The sequence below is a fragment of the Oncorhynchus nerka genome, linkage group LG4 (assembly GCF_034236695.1).
Source record: "Oncorhynchus nerka isolate Pitt River linkage group LG4, Oner_Uvic_2.0, whole genome shotgun sequence".
In the NCBI taxonomy this organism is placed as follows: domain Eukaryota; kingdom Metazoa; phylum Chordata; class Actinopteri; order Salmoniformes; family Salmonidae; genus Oncorhynchus; species Oncorhynchus nerka.
In genome coordinates this window covers 20,644,723-20,666,231 of record NC_088399.1, presented here as the reverse complement: position 1 = coordinate 20,666,231, position 21,509 = coordinate 20,644,723, and the positions used below count along the sequence as shown (strand labels likewise).

Genomic DNA, 21,509 nt, shown 5'->3' with positions numbered 1-21,509 from the left:
TAACTCTAGCCCCCCGACACATAAACTACTGCAGCATAAATACTGGAGGCTGAGACAGGAGGGGTCAGGAGACACTGTGGCCCCATCCGATGATACCCCCGGACAGGGCCAAACAGGAAGAATATAACCCCACCCACTTTGCCAAAGCACAGCCCTCACACCACTAGAGGGATATCTTCAACCACCAACTTAACATCCTGAGACAAGGCCGACTATAACCCACAAAGATCTCCGCCACGTCACAACCCGAGGGCGGGCGCCAACCCAGACAGGAAGATCACGTCAGTGACTCAACCCACTCAAGTGACGCACCCCTCCTAGGGACGGCATGAAAGAGCACCAGTAAGCCAGTGACTCAGCCCCTGTAATAAGGTTAGAGGCATAGAATCCCAGTGGAGAGAGGGAAACCGACCAGGCAGAGACAGCAAAGGTGGTGCGTTGCTCCAGAGCCTTTCCGTTCACCTTCAGACTCCTGGGCCAGACTACACTCAATCATATGACCCACTGAAGAGATGAGTCTTCAGTAAAGACTTAAAGGTTGAGACAGAGTCTGCGCCTGAGTCTGAAGACAAACAATGTATACGAAATGCTTCAGTCTGGTTTTAGACCCCATCATAGCACTGAGACTGCACTTGTGAAAGTGGTAAATTACCTTTTAATGGCATCAGACCGAGGCTCTGCACCTGTCCTCGTGCTCCTAGACCTTAGTGCTGCTTTTGATACCATCGATCACCACATTCTTTTGGAGAAATTGGAAACCCAAATTGGTCTACACGGACAAGTTCTGGCCTGGTTTAGATCTTATCTGTCGGAAAGATATCAGTTTGTCTCTGTGAATGGTTTGTCCTCTGACAATCAACTGTAAATTTCGGTGTTCCTCAAGGTTCCGTTTTAGGACCACTATTGTTTTCACTATATATTTTACCTCTTGGGGATGTCATTCGAAAACATAACTTTCACTGCTATGCGGATGACACACAGCTGTACATTTCAATGAAACATGGTGAAGCCCCAAAATTGCCCTCGCTAAAAGCATGTGTTTCAGACATAAGGAAGTGGATGGCTGCAAACTTTCTACTTTTAAACTCGGACAAAACAGAGATGCTTGTTCTAGGTCCCAAGAAACAAAGAGATTTTCTGTTGAATCTGACAATTAATCTTAATGGTTGTACAGTCATCTCAAATAAAACTGTGAAGGACCTCGGCGTTACTCTGGACGCTGATCTCTCTTTTGAAGAACATATCAAGACCGTTTCAAGGACAGCTTTTTTCCATCTACGTAACACTGCAAAAATCAGAAACTTTCTGTCCAAAAATAACGCAGAAAAATTAATCCATGCTTTTGTCACTTCTAGGTTAGACTACTGCAATGCTCTACTTTCCGGCTACCCGGATAAAGCACAAAATAAACTTTAGTTAGTGCTAAATACGGCTGCTAGAATCCTGACTAGAACCAAAAAAATTGATCATATTACTCCAGTGCTAGCCTCCCTACACTGGCTTCCTGTCAAGGCAAGGGCTGATTTCAAGGTTTTACTGCTAACCTACAAAGCATTACATGGGCTTGTTCCTACCTATCTCTCTGATTTGGTCCTGCCGTACATACCTACACGTACGCTACGGTCACAAGACGCAGGCCTCCTAATTGTCCCTAGAATTTCTAATCAAACAGCTGGAGGCAGGGCTTTCTCCTATAGAGCTCCATTTTTATGGAATGGTCTGCCTACCCGTCCTTGGGTAGGCAGAGGGAGTCTGGAAGGGCATCAAGGAATCTTTGTGTTGTCTGAGAATTTATAGAACGACTTTTGATGCTCCTTGGTTGGGGTCTGAGCAGATTATTTGTTGCGATTGAAATCGTAATAAAATGGTGGTCCGATAGTCCAGGATTATGAGGGAAAACTAGATCCAGAGTATAACTGTGACAGTGAGTTGGTCCAGAGATGTTGGAGTCGATGATGGCTCCGAAAGCCTTTTGGAGTGGGTCTGTGGACTTTTCCATGTGAATATTAAAATCACCAAAAATTATAATATTATCTGCCATGACTACAAGGTCCGATAGGAATTCAGGGAACTCAGTGAGGAACGCTGTATATGGCCCAGGAGGCCTGTAAACAGTAGCTATAAAAAGTGAGTAGGCTGCATAGATTTCATGACTAGAAGCTCAAAAGACGAAAACGCCATTATTTTTTTTGTAAATTGAAATTTGCTATCGTAAATGTTAGCAACACCTCCGCCTTTGCGGAATGCACGGGGGATATGGTCACTAGTGTAACCAGGAAGTGAGGCCTCATTTAACACAGTAAATTCATCAGGCTTAAGCCATGTTTCAGTCAGGCCAATCACATCAAGATTGTTCATTGACTATAACTGCCTTTGAAGTGAGGGATGTAACATTAAGTAGCCCTATTTTGAGATGAGAGGTATCACGATCTCTTTCAATAATGGCAGGAATGGAGGTCTTTATCCTAGGGAGATTGCTAAGGCGAACACCGCCATGTTTAGTTTTGCCCAACCTAGGTTGAGGCACAGACACGGTCTCAATGGGGATAGCTGAGCTGACTACACTGATGTTGCTAGTGGCAGATCCCACTAAGCTGTCAGGCTTGCTAACAGCCTGCTGCCTGGCCTGCACCCTATTTCATTGTGGAGCTAGAGGAGAGAGCATCCCTCCAGCTAGGATGGAGTCCGTCACTCCTCAGCAGGCCAGGCTTGGTCCTGTTTGTGGGTGAGTCCCAGAAAGAAGGCCAATTATCTACAAATTCTATATTTTGGGAGGGGCAGAAAAATAGTTTTCAACCAGCGATTGAGTTGTGAGACTCTGCTGTCAAGCTCATCACTCCCCCTAACTGGGAGGGGGCCAAAGACAATTACTCGATGCCGACACATCTTTCTAGCTGATTTACACGCTGAAGCTATGTTGCGCTTGGTGACCCTTGTATATAGCCAAGTTATCGGAACTCATTGTGTATCTATTACAGGTTTTACTTTTGTATGATTTCACCATTTTCTTTTTCTGTATTGTTCTGAACAGCCTGTAAGTAAGCATTTCACTGTTAATTTTTTAAATTGTACCTTTATTTAACTAGGCAAGTAAGTTAAGAACAAATTCTGATTTTCAATGACGGCCTAGGAACAGTGGGTTAACTGCCAGGGGTAGAACGACAGATTTGTACCTTGTCAGCTCGGGGATTTGAACTTGCAACCTTTCGGTCTAACCACTTGGCTACCCTGCCACCCCAATTCAGGTTGCTCACAAAACATGTGCCAGATCAAATTTGATAACAGAGGGCATCCATCCTGGCTGCCACTTCCTTATGATCAAGATATTTAATACATTTTTTTTGTTTTATGTGTGTATTGTCTTGTTCTGCTAGGTATTACTGCACTGTTGAAACAAGAATTTCACTGAGACCTGTGATATCTGCAAATCTATGTATGCGTCCAATAAACTTTGATAACAGTATGAGGCCGAGATATTTCCCTGACAATGTTGATCTCATAAACACTTCAAGGTTGCAAAATGATCTTCCACAGGGGCATTACACTAAAATCATGACTCAGTCATCTACACAGCCACCTTGGCCATCTTTGTCACTACTAAATATGTTGTGAGTGGTGGATGAAAGTATGGGGCCAATGGGGGTCATTAACTCTGGTCTATCCGACCTGATATTATCAGGCTAAAAACCATTAGATCACATCAAACTTTATTTAAAGTGCATTTAAAAATGTAACACACAGTAACAGAAAACAGCAGTCCCAGATTTTTGTGAACAATTTATTCTCAACAATGTACAGATCCAAGCAGTGATTACCATTCACATCTTTATACAAATATCATTACAAAATCACTACAGTACAATAAAGATTCTTCACATGATCCAAAATATTTGGTGGCCCCCTAAATTATTCTTATTATTTAACCTTAAAATTCAGCAGTTTATAAAAACAATTTAAACCATATTCACTATTTCAAAAAGAAGAAGTTTCTCTCACATTATTCAGCAAAAACAGGTGAAGGCAGACTTGGAGAAATCCTTGTAAAGTTTTTTTCTTATGGCTAAATGAAAGTCACAGGCTATTGTTACAGGTGTTCTTTAAAGGGGGGCTGAAATTCCTGATTTGGCCTAATTTTGTGTTTTGGTCATTAAGAAATGCAGCGGCCATGACTGAAGCCAAAAGAGTGGTCTTGGGGGGTTAATGTGGATGTCTCGTGGGTGTTCGCATGTGGCAAGCGTTTGTACATTCACTCTGTTAGATAACTTGAAACAGCCTAACCAGGTCGTGTGTCTTGAAGTCACCTAGGCTAGCTAGCACTAGCCAACTTCTTTCTCCAATTAGCTTCAGCAGGCTAGTGTGTGACCATGGCAAAGTTGGTTTGACAATGGATAGCCCATCTCTGGGGCTATTTAGTGACCACCAATAAATTACAATGTAAAATATTTTATTGTTCCACATTTTTAGTTGTCTCATTAAATGTTTTTTATATTTGTATATGAATTTCTACCATTTATAGTCATTTGAGGTTAAGTAATTGAGATGTGAAGCTATTGACCTTTGAACATATTTTCTGATTTACATTGTGTAATTTACTGATGTACCCTAACTAGCCTCATAGGGATATCGAATGTCAAACCAAATGGACCATGGGCATTACGATAGGGTCAGTGCAGCTGTGCTGCGAAATGATGATTACTTGGGTGCTGTCTGCTGCAGGATTGAAAAAACCCAAACCTAATGAATTTATGGGACCTTTCAATCCTTGACACTTTTTTCACCATCATCTTGCAAATCTGTTATGGATGAGACTGACCTTATGACCAAAATTAGTCAATTTTGATTAGAATAAATGTTTGACTCATAGATGCCAAAATAGCTGTTTTCAAAACGAGAAGTTGCTTTTAGGGGCAGTCGCTCTTTAGAGACATTCTAATAGACTATGATTTTTAAAAGATTTCCCCCCCTGTTCTTCAAAATTAAAGACTTCAAAAACACAAACATAGCTGTAAGATTCCATGAGCATATTTGCGTTTGGCCTAAAGTACAAGGTCTTTTTTAATTATTGAAAATTACCAGCCATTACGAATCCCCAGCTAAATCATTCAGTTATCATTAAGGCATCATGTACATATTACATTAACTATCTAGACATGTCTTACAATCACTTTGCCACAGTTGCATTCATTATGTGCAAGTTAACTTTTCCCAATTGTATATTCTTATTCCTCCAAATTCTAGCTAAATTTGAATGCATGAGCTTACCTAGTTACAATTATTATTTCACACTGACCCTGGGTGTGTGTACATCTCAGTGCCTTATTGTGAGTTAGCACACATATCAAAGATTAGTGAACTGAACTCCCATAGACAGGAACATCCTCTGTAGTTTAGGGTTAGCGCAGGCTTAATAAGCTCTTACCGGTAAAGGGAGATGGAAAAAGGCATACATTTGGAAACAATAACGGTAAACACAGACCTGATTTTACTACAAACAAATATTCAAGTACAGAAGCTACACATTATAGCAGCGGCTATGTCATTTAGGCGGCACACAAACAGTGATTGTTCTATGTATTTTTCTTTTCATATTCTCTTGGGACGGTTTCCTGGACACAAATGAAGCTTAGCACTAGGTTTAAAATGTGTCTGGGAAACAGGCCCTATATGTTTTTGTTGTTTTTAATTCAGTGTGATAAATCGCAGTAGGACAGAACCAATCAAGCCATGCGTCCTCCAATTTTTGACATGCCAAACAGCTGGAATGTGACAAAGACAAAGTAATGTCCACTCCAGGACAAAGGTGTGGCACAAAAACAAGAACTACAGAAACAAGCGCCTCCATATATCCCATTCCGTCTTTTTGTGCTACTTGATATTAGCCTGGTGAAAAAAAAGAAGAGCAATTCAGTTTGGATCCAGGCTAACTTGAAATACCCCATGTTTTTGTTGTTACAAGTGTTAAAATGTCTAAATATGTTCAAAACAACCATCCAATTAATAAAAAATAAAAATACACTATATAATAAAGATTTAAGGAGGCTTAAATATATTTTATTTTAATTACCTATTCATCTAAGTTAAAGATTGTTGCCTTTGGAAAGGTTTTGTGGCAATACATGAGCGTCTGCAGTATTTCATCTCCAGGCATAGTTCACACCAATTATCTTTTAGAGAATTTAAGATATTGGGAATCTTATCTTTAAAAACAGGTCAAACACACACATGGAAGTTTCCATACACTTAGGTTGGAGTCATTAAAACTTGTTTTTCAACCACTCCACAAATTTCTTGTTCACAAACTATAGTTTTGGCAAGTCGGTTAGGACACCTACTTTGTGCATGACAAGTAATTTTTCCAACAATTGTTTACAGACAGATTATTTAAATTATAATTCATTGTATCACAATTCCAGTGGGTCAGAAGTTTACATACACTAAGTTGATTGTGCCTTTAAACAGCTTGGAAAATTCCAGAAAATGTCATGGCTTCAGAAGCATCTGATAGGCTAATTGACATCATTTGATTCAATTGAAGGTGTACCTGTGGATGTATTTCAAGGCCTACCTTCAAACTCAGTGCCTCTTTGCTTGACATCATGGGAAAATCAAAAGAAATCAGCCAAGACCTCAAAAAAAAAAAAAAAAATTGTAGACCTCCACAAGTCTGGTTCATCCTTGGGAGCAATTTCCAAACACCTGAAGGTACCACGTTCATCTGTACAAACAATAGTACGCAAGTATAAATACCATGGGACCACGCAGCCATCATACCGCTCAGGAAGGAGACACGTTCTGTCTCCTAGAAGTGAACGTACTTTGATGCGAAAAGTACAAATCAATCCCAGACAGCAGCAAAGGACCTTGTGAAGATGCTGGAGGAAACGGGTGCAAAATGTAAATGTATATCCACAGTAAAAACGAGTCCTATATCGACATAACCTGAATGGCCGCTCAGCAAGGAAGAAGCCAATGCTCCAAAACTGCCATAAAAAAGCCAGACTAGAGTTTGAACTGCACATGGGGACAAAGATCATACTTTTTGGAGAAATGTCCTCTGGTCTGATGAAACAAAAATATAACTTTTTGGCCATAATGACCATCATCATGTTTGGAGGAAAAAAGGGGAGACTTGCAAGCCGAAGAACATCATCCCAACCGTGAAGCACATGGTGGCAGCATCATGTTGTGGGGGTGCAATGCTGCAGGAGGGACTGGTGCACTTCACAAAATAGATGGCATCATGAGGAGGAAAATTACGTGGATATATTGAAGCAACATCTCAAGAGATCAGTCAGAAAGTTAAAGCTTGGTCGCAAATGGGTCTTCCAAATGGACAATGACCCCAAGCCTACTTCCAAAGTTGTGGTAAAATGGCTTAAGGACAACAAAGTCAAGGTATTGGAGTGGCCATCACAAAGCCCTGACCTCAATCCAAAAGAAAATGTATGGGCAGAACTGAAAAAGCGTGTGCGAGCATGGAGGCCTACAAATCTGACACCAGCTCTGTCAGGAGGAATGGGACAAAATTCACCCAACTTATTGTGGGAAGCTTGTGGAAGGCTACCCTAAAAGTTTAACCCAAGTTAAACAATTCAAAGGCAATTCTACCAAATACTAATTGAGTGTATGTAAACTTCTGACAAACTGGGAATGTGATGAAAGAAATAAAAGCTGAAATAAATCACTATTATTATTCTGACATTTCACTTTATTAAAATAAAATGGTGATCCTAACTGACTTAAGACAGGGAATTTTTACTCGGATTAAATGTCAGGAATTGTGAAAAACTGAATTTAAAATGTAGTTGTTAAGGTGTATGTAAACTTCCGACTTCAACTGTGTCGGTGTATGTACACATATATATATACACACACACATATATATATATATATATATATGTATGTGTACATATACATATATATATTATATATATATATATATGTATGTGTACATATACATATATATATACATATATATATACACATACGTATATACATGTATATACATATATATACATACATGTATATATACACATATATATACACATGTATATACATATATATACATACATACATATATATACATACATATATACATACATACATATATACATATATATACATACATACATATATATACATACATACATATATACATACATACATATATATATATACACATATATATATATATATATATACATACATACATACATACATACATACATACATACACACACACACACACAGAAAGAAAAGGCCTACACAATATTGAATACTCAGTGAAGTAATACATGAGGTGTTTAGTGGTATAAGTCTCCAGTAAACAAATACTATATCAGTACGTGATTGTGTGAGTCTACTACAGTATGCAGAATAAATTTGTCTGAACAAGTGCTTTTAATATGCCCTGCGAGGCAGACAAAATACTGCAACAATTACTCTGACCTGCAGAGTGAATCTGATTGGTTGGCTGGGCATAAAACTGTATTCCCACCCACCATGGGATACATTCAGGTAATCAACGACCTCAAGACTTTTGCACTTTACGGAGCCAAAAGAATAACACACCAAAACAAAAAGGAACAAAAAACATATTTTTTTCTTTAAGTTCTAACTTCACAGTATTTAACAAGAAAACAAACAATACATGTGCATGTGAGTTATAGGTGAAGGGGAAAATCGTCCTGCAGGTATGTATGAGATAAAAGTTGAACTTTCAAAATAAAAGTCTGATATTGTATGTCAGTGAAATGGGGTAGTGAATAAATAAGAATTTCCTTAACGTTTTAGTTCAATTGAAATGCACCTCCCCCTGTCTAGTTTGGGATGTAAAAGGACCACCAACATGCAAGGAATCAAGCATTCAAAAACCTTGCATTCAAAACAGTCATTACAATCATCCTCAAAGATCATGCTTTTCACAAAAAAAGCAAACCAACAATAATAAAAAAAACACAGTACATAAAACTTTTTCCCCCTTTTTTTGTTGTTGTTGTTGTTTTTTTTACAATTGCTTACTGTTGAGTTTTGGATTGACAACCAACAAAGGTCACAGACAGACACACTATCAAGACAGGAGGACTTGTGTTACAGTCCTAATAACAAAAGGGTGAACATTTTCAGCTAAAGCCCTGTATGCTGTTTCCATACCCCCCTCCCTTTGACACGGTTAAACAATATAGTCCAAGTACTGTTTTCACAAATGTGAGAAAGACAGAATTTGATATTTAAAACAATACGGGGTCAGGAAAGCTGATATTATGGCAGCTAGTAAAACATCCATGCACACAGAACACATCACTTCCACACCACAGGACAGAGGCAGCCTGAGAGTTTACCTCAGAGTTTTAACATGTATGTAGCAGTGTTCAAGGTCTCTTTTTAGAATCACAACCAAAACCCTGCTACAGTATATGGATTCAACTAGATGAGAATATCAATATCAGACTTGTATGTTTCTATATTGTATGTATGTAAACCCAGTTCATGCTAGACACTGACTGGAAAACGTCTGGTAAACATAGGGGGTGGTGGGCGGACAGAAAACTGAAAAAGGACAAACTACATGTTTGTTTAAGAAACCTTATCACAAGGCTATGCAAGAAATACCACAACTATCTGATGATGCAACACACAGATCACTCTACTGATGTACACCCTCCTTACCCACTTTGATGTAAGCATGCTACTTAGTTATTTTCCTGTTTTTAAGACAAGTCACTTTCAACCACAACAAATATAGAATCATATGCACTCTTTCTGTCTGACGTGTTTGACTGAATGGTTTATTCAACACAGCTTCTGACCTGCCATAAAAATACTGTTTATTACTCTATTACTTTAAATATGCCACTACCAATTTTTCTTTCATTAACTCAATGCAATTGCTTTGATTGATGACTACAATAAAAGATAGCCTGCTATTGTTATTCAAAGATATGCAAAGGCCGTGTGTGTCCCCCCCCCCCCCCCCCCCGGCAGTTGAGGACAGCTGCTATGTTGTTTTCTTTGAGACTTTTAATGTCATTTCTATGCCCACTACGCTATTTTATAACCACCCCCATATCAATTCTATGGTCGGTATCATTCTCTCTAGTTCTACACTCGCTCCCCCTACACTTATCTGAGTGGCACTTTCCGGTCGATACGAATAGATTTAAAAGCTCTTAACTGAAATCGGACCCTCAATCAGCACTACCCCCCCCCCCCCTGGTAAGTATAAAGCAATGATTTTACCACAACTAAACAACAGAAGCATTTACAAAGTTTTGCATTGTTTTTTTTCCTGCATTTTGATTCAAATGTCCACTCAGTAGTAGAGTCGCTGGAGAGCTCGAATGACAAATAAAATAAAAAGAGAAAACAAAAATGGTTACGCTGTCTTTTCATTTCTGAATGAGATGTTGAAATGATTAAATAAATGTTTCCTCCCTTGATTAAGTTAGCCTGTTGGTTCCCCCGTGTCCCCCTCGCCTGTTGCTTGGGGGGCGTTGACTGCCTCTGCTGGCTAACACCTCCCTCCCACCCCGCCCGTCAAGAAGGTTGAGGAGGGTCCCGGTCCGCACCCCCCTCCCTCCCCAGCTGGCAGACCCTACCCCCAGTAAAGGGTAACATGTTCCCTGGGTATAAGAGGTTCCCCGTCAGTCGTCTCCCATAGTGAATGACCTGGAAACACAGAGTGAGAACAATATTATTAAGTAAGCTAAATTAGGAATAAACCTTCCTAATTTCGCTTGCTTATCATTTTGCTCAAATAAGGTGGCTAACAAACAGACACTAAAGTGCCTTGGATAGGATCTCTCGGCTCTATAATTAGATTTGACCATGGATGTGCAAAGTACCCCCTTGAACAGGTATGTTCCTATGGAAAGCATTACACCCCGTAGAAGGCCGCCAGCCGTTCCTTCAGAGGCAGTGGGAACTGGTCTGAGAAACGCCTCCAGTTATCCTCGCCCACCTGGTTCTTGAACCCATGGAGGATCTGAAAATATCAAACAACAATTAGCACAAAGCCACACATGCACACATTGTGGATCAGGATATTCACTCCTTCCCCTTACACAGATCGGGCCTCGAGTCTACAAGACTACGTGGCAGAGTTATCAGTTTTTACCTTGCCGAACATGTCTCGCAGATCATCCTTTGGATTTACCCACGAGGCAACTGCATCACAGAAAAATATAAAGTCCTGGAGAAAATGAGAGTAAAGGTCTGCCTTGAGACAACAAGAGTTTCTCTGCAAACATCACTCACTCATGGGGCCATATAACCAGTAATGCAGTTCCTGTATTTTTCTTAGTCCTCAACTGATGGGGCCATGAGAAGAGAAGTGCAGTTCCTATGTTATACTCTAGAGGGCAGCAATGCCTGGGGACCTCACCTGTACCACTCCTCCAGGGTTGACACTGATCATAGTGCAGATGCCTCGGAACGCTGAGTCTTTTTCCTCATTGTCTCTTATGTTCCTTAGAGAGGTGCACCTGTCAACAGGAACAGCCACATTTTACACCAGGCCAGAGGGGCTGCCTTAAAGCACTGCATAGCATTACAATTCAATACCCTTACAGCACTCTGAAATGACCATTGACTGTATTCAATAATGTAATTGAACTTGCATAGGTAAATCATATTACCTGTTAACACAATAAATTCCACTATGGATAAATAGAATACCTTCCAAAATATAAAAATACTACATATATTGCCTCAAGGTTTGTTGATCGTATGTATGGCAACTAAAAAAAGAAAAATAACCTATAATATATTAAAAAAAGACAACTTGCCATTTTTACTTCATACTTGTGAATTCAATCTACAATCATTTATTTGAGACCTTTAGAAGATTTGATATTATCAGAACTACTTTCACCAAAGACTACTTCGGAAGGTACAAAATATTCTTGTGGGGAGAAAATTATTTCTCTCAGATAATTTAAAACAGTATCAGACTGGTGCATGCACATCAAACAAACCGGTCCTTCTGAAACGTTGTGTTAAAGCACTTAACTATACACTTACGAGTAAGTCACTAAAAACGGTTTTATCACTTTTAAAATAACTTAACTTTGGCCCATATGGCATTTAGGTTAACCTTTACTATAGCACATTATAAATGCTAAATCTTTTTATATTAACTTTTTTCTTAAAGGAAGTTGAGGAATTCTGGGATAGGAACATGCAGCTGGATGACTAGTGGACGGGGGCTCTGAGAATGCTTTGGGAATTTTTTTGTGGAATGCTTTGGGAATTTTAGGGAAGCCTTTTGTTTTCCCCTTCTGAACCAGCAGGCATGTGACAATCGAATCCCATGCACTAATTAGTAGTTAGCGACAATTAACAATGACAAACTGTAAAATAAATAAACCAGTAATGTATAAAATACATGAAGGTGCTACTGAAGCAAAATACATCACAGACAGAGGACCTAAAAGAGGACTGGATTAGTCACATGGTTGGCAATGATTACGGACTGATTCAGGAGAAACAGAAAATACTTATTTCAGAAAGAAAGAGAGGGAGGAAGAGAGAAAGACAGAAAGAGGGAAGAAGAGAGAGACAGGAAGAGACAGACATGAGGAAAGAGGATAGGAATATGAATGAAATAAAAGATTGAATAATACACACCAGGGTCTTATAAACTGCTGTAGCATGGGTGCCACCTCTTGAGGACAAACGTAACCAAGACGACCAATTGTTATTGCTAAGGTAACGCAATCACGGTTATACACCACCAAACGCCAACCAAGACATGAGCAATGAGGAGAAAAAATAAAGAAAAAACAAACAACTCAGAAACATAAATCAACAGAATCCATGTATGATAATAAACAGAAGAATTCACTAGTGTTGATTATTACTGCCCCGTGTAGACTAGTATGGCACTAAAAACAAACACCTCGTTTAAGGGAGAACACTTTGACAACACAATATCAATCAAACAGCAACATGCCTGCTCGGACGTCAGAAATATCAATGTTGAAATGGCCTCTGTTCTCTTACGACAAACTCCTCTTTCCAAAATGTTAAATGAAATGTTCTTCGTCTAACTTTAAAGTGTAAAGTCATTAGTTAGCCAAATGCCAGTATGGAATGTTTACAAGGTTCTTATTCTTCTCAAAGTTGGCAGCTGGGAATTGAGCTTTCAGAGGTTTCTCCCTTAAAACTCACAAAAAGGTTAATCTTTCCATAAGAAACAGAAAAACGTTTCTTCTTTTTTTGGTTGTACAGAAATGACCAACTACATGGGAGGAGACTAGTATCCAGTACAGCAGGTTCTTATGAGGAGACAGAGAGGAGGACCTACGTTTAAGAGACACAAAACTATGCAACATTCTCATTAAGAAACAGGCATTTATGAACAGTCCAATGAGACATGCAGAAAGCAGATGATAGGCTCATTAGAAATAAAGTTCAGTGCAGGATAGGCTGATTGGCTGCAAATGAGGATGGAGGGGAGGGGTTATAGCTATACAGTGCCTTCAGAAAGTACTCATACCCTTTGACTTTCACATTTGTTGTGTTACAGCCTGTATTCAAAATGTATTCAATTGTTTGTTTTTCCTCACCCATCTACACAATACTGACAAAATTAAAAAGGGATTTATTTTTATGTTTGCAAATGTATTGAAAATTAAATACAGAAATATTAAGAATTCACACTCCTGAGTCAATACTAGAAGCACCTTTGGCAGCGATTACAGCTGTGAGTCTTTCTGGGTAAGTCTCTAAGAGCTTTCCACACCTGGATTGTGCAACATCTGCCCATTATCCTTTAAAAAATGTGTCAAGCTTTATCAAGTTGGTTGTTGATCATTGCTAGACAAACATTTGCAGGTCTTGCCATAGATTTTTCAAAGTCAAAACTAACTCGGCCACTCAGGAACATTCAGTGTCTTCTTGATAAGCAACTCCAGTGTAGATTTGGAATTGTGTTTTAGGTTCTTGTCCTGCTGAAAGGTGAATTCATCTCCCAGTGTCTGGTGGAAAGCAGACTGAACCAGATTTACTCCAGGATTTCCACCTGTGCTTAGCTTCATTCCACAAATTTTTTATCCTGAAAAACTCCCCAGTCCCTAACAATTACAAGCACACCCATAACACGATGCAGCAACTATGCTTGAAAATATGGAGAGTGGTATTAAGTAATGTGCTGTATTGGATTTGCACGTTGTACTCAGGACAAAAAGTTAATTGCTTTTCCACATTTGTAGCAGTATTAATTTAGTGCCTTGTTACAAACAGGATGCATGTTTTGGAATATTTGTATTATTTTCACTGTCAATTAGGTTAGTATTGTGGAATAACTACAATGTTGTTGAGGCATCATCTGTTTTCTCCTATCACAGCCATTAAATTCTGTAAATGTTTTAAAGTCACCATTGACCTCATGGTGAAATCCATGAGCGGTGTCCTTCCTCTCCGGCAACTGAGTTGGGAAGGACGCCTGCATCTTTGTAGTGACTTGGTTTATTGACACACCATCCAAAGTGTAATTAATAACTTGACCATGCTCAAATGGATATTCAATATCAGCTTCTTTTTTTTTTACCCATCAATTAATGGGTGCCCTTCTTTGCGAGCCATTGGAAAACCTCCCTGGTCTTTGTGGTTGAATCTGTGTTTGAAAATCACTGCTCAACTGAGGGACCTTACTGATAATTGTATGTGTGTGGTACAGAGATGAGGTAGTCATTCAAAAGCCATGTTAAACACTATTATTGCAACTTATTATGTGACTTGTTAAGCACATTTTTACTCCTGAATTTAGGCTTGCCATAACAAAGGGGATTATTAGTTATTGAATCAAGACATTTCAGCTTAACATTTGTAATTCATTTGTAAACATTTCGAAAAACATAACTAAGGGGTCATTGCATGTAGACCAGTGACCCAAAAATATATTTTAAATGCAGGCTGTAACACAACAAAATGTGGAAAACTCAAGGGGTGTGAATACTTTCTGAAGGCACTGTATATGGCCTCAAACCCCATCCACCTCAATAGTGTTGATGTGACTTTATACTGTATGTGTGTTTTAAAGTGCTTTGAAGGATCAAATTGGTGAGCTATAAGAGAATCAAAATGAATACATTTTCTGAATGTTTTGAGGTTAGCTGAAAATGAAGATTAGGAGAGTTCTTGTATGAAACAACCCAAAGGAAACCAAGTTGATTATGTTTTGATTTATCATACTAAAATCGAATGGTAGTGGACTGAGCTGAACAGCATAGCCCTATGGCTCCATCAATCCATCACCTATCCTGCATCAAACGTTTGCCATCCTTTAACTAAACATTCAACATATATTGGCAGATATGCATTCACATTTAAAAGAAACACTAACTAAAAACAACAAATAAACTGACAAACAAACAGGAACAACATCTACAAATTCCCTAGTTTTACTGGGGGGGGGGGGGGTGTAGTGGGGTTAGTTAAGCAGGTTACACTTCACCCTCATTTTGGCTCAGTTTGGGTTCTAGTTTCAAGTCGGCGGCCATTGTGGATCACCCAAACACGGTTTCCAATTCGACTAGAGCATCTAAATAAAAGCAGAGTGTAACCGAAGGTTTGTTTGATAAGTATAGGCGCTATAACATTTCTCTCAACACCCCAAAAAATGTTTAGGATGGGATTAGCTCTTTCCTCAATCAGCAAAGACGACTAGTTATTATTATTATTATTGATGATCATCATCATCAGAGTGTTCAGTAAACATTCAGTTTGTCAAATTAACCGTATGAAAACTCTTGAAGCATTTAGCTATACACTCCACTGTCTCAGTTAAGACCTTATGGTCACCTATTGATGCTGCTCAACACTTCAACTTCACTTCAAGGGAAAAAAAGCTAGAAAAATCTGACAACCAACGGTGCAACAGAATCAATCCATTTCAGTTAATAATGCCAAGACTGTACACTTACAGGGTTTGCTCGGTTTTGGTATTTCCCCAGATTCTTACTCCATGAGGAACAAATACTTAATCTGTCACTCTTTCTCCCCTCCTTTCTTTCCCTCTTTCCACCTCAGCCACATTTCATTTCTACCAGCAGGGATCCAACAGCCCATAAACACAGCCTCTAAGCCATAGATCATTGGGTCCAAATAGTTGGGATGTTTGGTTGAAACCGGCAAAACCTGTAAGGCCCAGAGCATGGGGAGGCTTTCAGATGGAGATTAATGGCCTCCGCTCCAGTCAGAGGGTGTCCCAATAACCTCTCCTTCTTCCTGAAGTCTGCACTCATTCAATACTCCCCAGACATTTAAAAGCATTGGATTGGTGTTGGCATGTTCAACGAGGAGTTTTCATATACCAGTAATTTCCCTTCAAATCCATGAAGGGAATTGAACGAGTGCACACTTCGGGAGAAAGGAGATTTCATTGGGGCGCACCCAGAGTGGCCCTGACTGACTGTGCTGTGTAACATCTCCCTGTGTGGATGGCAGGTTCAGCACAGCCTGCAGTGCCACCTTGTGGTGGTACCTGTGTTCTCCAGCAGGGTCTTTGGGGTGTTGGGCCTGTTGATGATCTCAACCAGCTGGTGCAGCACCATGGTCACATAGGGCTGCATCTCAGCCCCTGGGGAGAGGGGAAGGAGAAGGGAGGTCAGGGAGGTGTAACACACACATTCATGAGAATGTATCCAAGCTGGTATGTGTGACCTCTTTCTGACAATTTTCAGACACTCACCCATTTGTATAGATATCTCTCCGATTGCCCACGTTGCATTGTTGCACACGGATATCAACTCTGGGTTCAGATTAGTGCCTAGTATAGGCATGAAATCAGCTGCACAGAAGAGAAAGAGATAGAAGCTTAAATCATTGGTAACTGATAACCTGACATTCAGACTACTACACACATCTTGTATATCAGCCGGTTTGTTACTGCCAGTCTGGTGTAAGAGAATAGAGTATCAGGCTGTGTGTTACTGCCAGTCTGGGGTAAGAGAATAGAGTATCAGAGGCTGTGTGTTACTGCCAGTCTGGGGTAAGAGAATAGAGTATCAGGCTGTGTGTTACTGCCAGTCTGGTGTAAGAGAATAGAGTATCAGGCTGTGTGTTACTGCCAGTCTGGTGTAAGAGAATAGAGTACGTACCGATGCATGGCTTTACATGCTGGAAACAAGCTTTAGTCAGGTCACCCAGCAGAGCAAAGGAGCTCTGCCGCACCTCCGGCATTTTGTCCTAAGAGAGATAGAGAGGACAGAGAGACAGAGCGATAGGGAGACAGAGAAAGCGAGAGATTAGTCATGACTCACGGACCTGAGAGATTAACTATGTCAGGGTTGGTTGAACTGTAACACTGAGATCACTGGTTGGTTGATTGATCTGTAACACTGCAAGATCACTGGTTGGTTGGTTGATCTGTAACACTGAGGTCACAGGTTGGTTACCTGCATGCACTGGTACATGAGCGTGAGGATGTTGCTACGGGCAACCAACTGCTCGATGTTGCCGCCCAACCCCTCGGCCAGTCCACTGAGCAGGTCCAGAGCCACAATCATAAAGTCCTTATCAGGAGCCTCGTACTGGTCTGGCTGGGACTGGTGGAGCTGGATGGAGAGACAGAGGGGAGGGAGACAGGAAAAGGGAGCAGTAAGCAAGGGAGACAGACGATAGAATATATGGTAGAGGAAGAGAGAGAGGGGAGGTAGTGTGACAGAGGGTGATGGAAAGAGGAGAGTGTGGATTAGATTTGGGAAAATAGTTATTTGAAATAATTAGATTCCACATTCCGCAAGCACGAAATCCAACCGCGAGAAGATAATCCCCAAATGTTCTCATACACACACTATCTGTGCCAAAACCCTTCTCTATGGTGTGTTCAGTGCCAACTCACACAGCCAGCTGGCACAAACAAGATGATGTTTACAGGCAAGAAAGCAAGCACTAAACAAATGCTCCCTCACGCAACAGTGTCTCTCACACCCCCTTGTCCCTCACACAGTGTCTCACACCCCGTGTCCCTCACACAACAGTCTCTCACACCCCCGTGTCCCTCACACAACAGTGTCTCACACCCCCGTGTCCCTCACCCCCGTGTCCCTCACGCAACAGTGTCTCACACCCCTGTGTCCCTAACGCAGTCTCTCACACCCCCCCTGTGTCACTCACACACACCCATGACCCTTACACAACAGTGTCTCACAGATCCCTGTGTCCCTCACGCAACAGTGTCTCACACACCCCCGTGTCCCTCACATAACAACGGACGTGTGTGTCTCACCATGGCCTGAGCGAGGGTCTTCTGCACCAGGTTGACACAGCGCTGGTACACAGGCTCACAGTAGGGCAGGAAACCACTCTGGAGAGATGTGGCTACTGACGACAGGCACTGAGAGATGGAGGGAGAGCAAGAGATGGGGGGATTCAGAGAAGAGAGAAGGTGATGTGACAAGAGAGAGGATAAAAGAGGAAGAAATAATTTGGGCCTGAAAAGCATGCCCAAATTAACCTGCCTTCTACTCAGGCCCAGAAGATAGGATATGCATATAATTAGTAGATTTGGATAGAAAACACTCTAAAGTTTCCAAAAGTGTTAAAATAATATCTGAGTATAACAGAACTGATTTGGCAGGTGAAAACCTTCCATTCAGGAAGTAGTTTTCTATTCAATGCCATTACAGTAACCATTGACTTAGGACTCAAATTGCAGTTCCTATGCCTTCCACTAGATGTCAACAGTCTTTAGAAATAGTTTCAGGCTTGTATTCTGAAAAATGAGGGAGTAAGAGCAGTCTGAATGAGTGGACCCTGCCGGGTCACAGAGCTTTTTCATGCGAGCGACCGAGAGAGTGCCTTTCTTCTTTACCCACTTTTCTCCCCAATTTCATGGTATCCAATTGTTAGTAATTACTATCTTGTCTCATCGCTACAACTCCCGTACGGGCTCGGGAGAGACGAAGGTTGAAAGCCATGCGTCCTCCGATACACAACCCAACCAAGCCGCACTGCTTCTTAACACAGAGGGCCTCCAACCCGGAAACCAGCCGCACCAATGTGTCGGAGGAAACACCGTGCACCTGAACACCTTGGCTAGCACGCACAGGAGTCGCTGGTGCGCGATGAGACAAGGATATCCCTACCGGCCAAACCCTCCCTAACCCGGACGGGAGTTGTGCGTCGCCCCACGGACCTACCGGACGCGGCCGGGTGCGACAGAGCCTGGGTGCGAACCCAGAGTCTCTGGTGGCGCAGATAGCGCTGCGATGCAGTGCCCTAGACCACTTCGCCACCCGGGAGGCCGAGAGTGCCTTTCCTGTTTACCTTTTATATTGACGACGTTATTGTCCGGTTGAAATATTATTGATTATTTAGGCTAAAAATAACCGGAGGATTGAATATAAAAATCATTTGACATGTTTCTATGGACTTTACGGATGCAATTTGGATTTTTTTGTCTGCCTGTTGTGACTGCGTTTGAGCCTGTGGATTACTGAAGAAATCACGCGAACAAAACAGAGGTTTTCAGATATAAATAGAGACTTTATCGAACAAAAGGAACATTTATTGAATAAATGAATGTCTTCTGAGTGCAAACATATGAAGATCATCAAAGGTAAGTGATTAATTTTATCTCTATTTCTGACTTGTGTAACTCTTCTACTTGGCTTGTTACTGTTTGTAAATGATTTGTCTGCTGGGCTATGTCCTCAAATAATCGTATGGTATGCTTTCGCCGTAAAGCATCTTTGAAATCTGACACCATAGTTGGATTCACAAGAAATTAATCTTTAAAACTATGTAAATTAGTTGTATCTTTTCTGAATTTTTATAATGAGTATTTCTGTATTTGAATTTGGCGCTCTGCAATCTCACTGGATGTTGGCCAGGAGAGGTTAAAGGTAGCAACTTTTACATTTTAGTAAATTGTTTAACCTTTTGCGTGTAGGGGGCAGTATTTTCGTTTTTGGCTAAAAAACGTACCCATTTGAAACGGCCTATTGTTCAGCCCCAGAAACTAGAATATGCATATAATCAGATTAGGATAGAAAACACTCTAAAGTTTCCAAAACTGTAAAAATATTGTCTGTGAGTATAACAGAACTGATATTGCAGGCGAAAACCTGAGGAAAATCCAATCAGGAAGTGCCTCTTATTTTGCAACTTCTCTGTTCCTATGCATTCCTATCCTCCATTTAAAGGGATACAGATTCCTTTTTCTATGGCTTCCCTAAGGTGTCAACAGTCGTTAGACATAGTTTCAGGCTTTTATTTAGAAAAATGAGCGTGAAAGATCACATTGCGTAAGTGGATAGGTGGGGGCTCTCAGAGTGAGTTTTGCGCTACAGAGTTTCTCCCGGTGTAACTGAAAAACCTATACACCCGGGTTGATATATTAGCGAATATATTTTTTAAAAACAACCTGAGGATTGATTATAAAACATGTTTGGCATGTTTCTGTGGACATTATGGATATTATTTGGAATATACGTCTGCGTTGTCGTGACCGCTTTTTCCTGTGGATTTCTGAACATAACGCGACAAACAGAGATATTTTGGGTATAAAAATCATCTTTATGGAACAAAAGGAACATTTGTTGTGTAACTGGGAGTCTCGTGAGTGAAAACATCCGAAGATCATCAAAGGTAAACGATTAATTTGATTGCTTTTCTTATTTTCGTGACCTAGTTACTTAATGCTTAGTGTACATAATGTTATGCTTTCGATAAACTTACAAACGCTTGGATTGCTTTCGCTGTAAAGCATAATTTCTAAATCTGAGGCAACAGGTAGATTAACAAAAGGCTAAGCTGTGTTTTGCAATATTGCACTTGTACTGGATGTCATAAGGTGAATGCACCAATTTGTAAGTCGCTCTGGATAAGAGCGTTTGCTAAATGACTTAAATGTAAATGTAAATGTAATTTCATGAATATGAATATTTTTTAGTAATATTATTTGACTGTGGCGCTATGCTATTCGGCGGTTGCTGACGAAAATGATCCCGCTAATGGGATGGGTAGCGTCAAGAAGTTAACAGAGTGAGCATGTTTTTGCTGAAGAGTAGAAAACTCCCCTGGACGATTGTGTCTTGGTGTGAGAGGACAGTGAGGCTCACCTCTAGTAAAGGGAACATTATTAGAGGACAGTGAGGCTCACCTCTAGTAAAGGGAACATTATTAGAGGACAGTGACGCTCACCTCTAGTAAAGGGAACATTATTAGAGGACAGTGAGGCTCACCTCTAGTAAAGAGAACATTATTAGAGGACAGTGAGCCTCACCTCTAGTAAAGAGAACATTATTAGACAGTGAGGCCCACCTCTAGTAAAGAGAACATTATTAGAGGACAGTGAGGCTCACCTCTAGTAAAGGGAACATTATTAGACAGTGAGGCTCACCTCTAGTAAAGGGAATCTTATTAGAGGACAGTGAGCCTCACCTCTAGTAAAGGGAACATTATTAGAGGACAGTGAGGCTCACCTCTAGTAAAGGGAACATTATTAGAGGACAGTGAGGCTCACCTCTAGTAAAGGGAACATTATTAGAGGACAGTGAGGC

At 40.6% G+C, this 21,509-nt stretch overlaps 1 protein-coding gene across 1 annotated transcript in view; it reads right to left on the bottom strand.

Annotated features, from left to right (window-relative positions):
* Positions 1–8,377: 8,377 nt before the first annotated feature.
* LOC115117200 (transportin-1-like) overlaps positions 8,378–21,509 on the bottom strand; it is an 83,481-nt gene continuing 70,349 nt past the window's right edge. The window contains 10 exon segments of the mRNA XM_065017340.1: positions 8,378–10,668; positions 10,845–10,984; positions 11,117–11,191; positions 11,384–11,483; positions 12,628–12,703; positions 16,487–16,582; positions 16,694–16,792; positions 17,103–17,190; positions 17,400–17,558; positions 18,233–18,340. Of these exon segments, the coding sequence (XP_064873412.1) occupies positions 10,877–10,984; positions 11,117–11,191; positions 11,384–11,483; positions 12,628–12,703; positions 16,487–16,582; positions 16,694–16,792; positions 17,103–17,190; positions 17,400–17,558; positions 18,233–18,340 (909 nt within the window). The 3' untranslated portion in view covers positions 8,378–10,668; positions 10,845–10,876.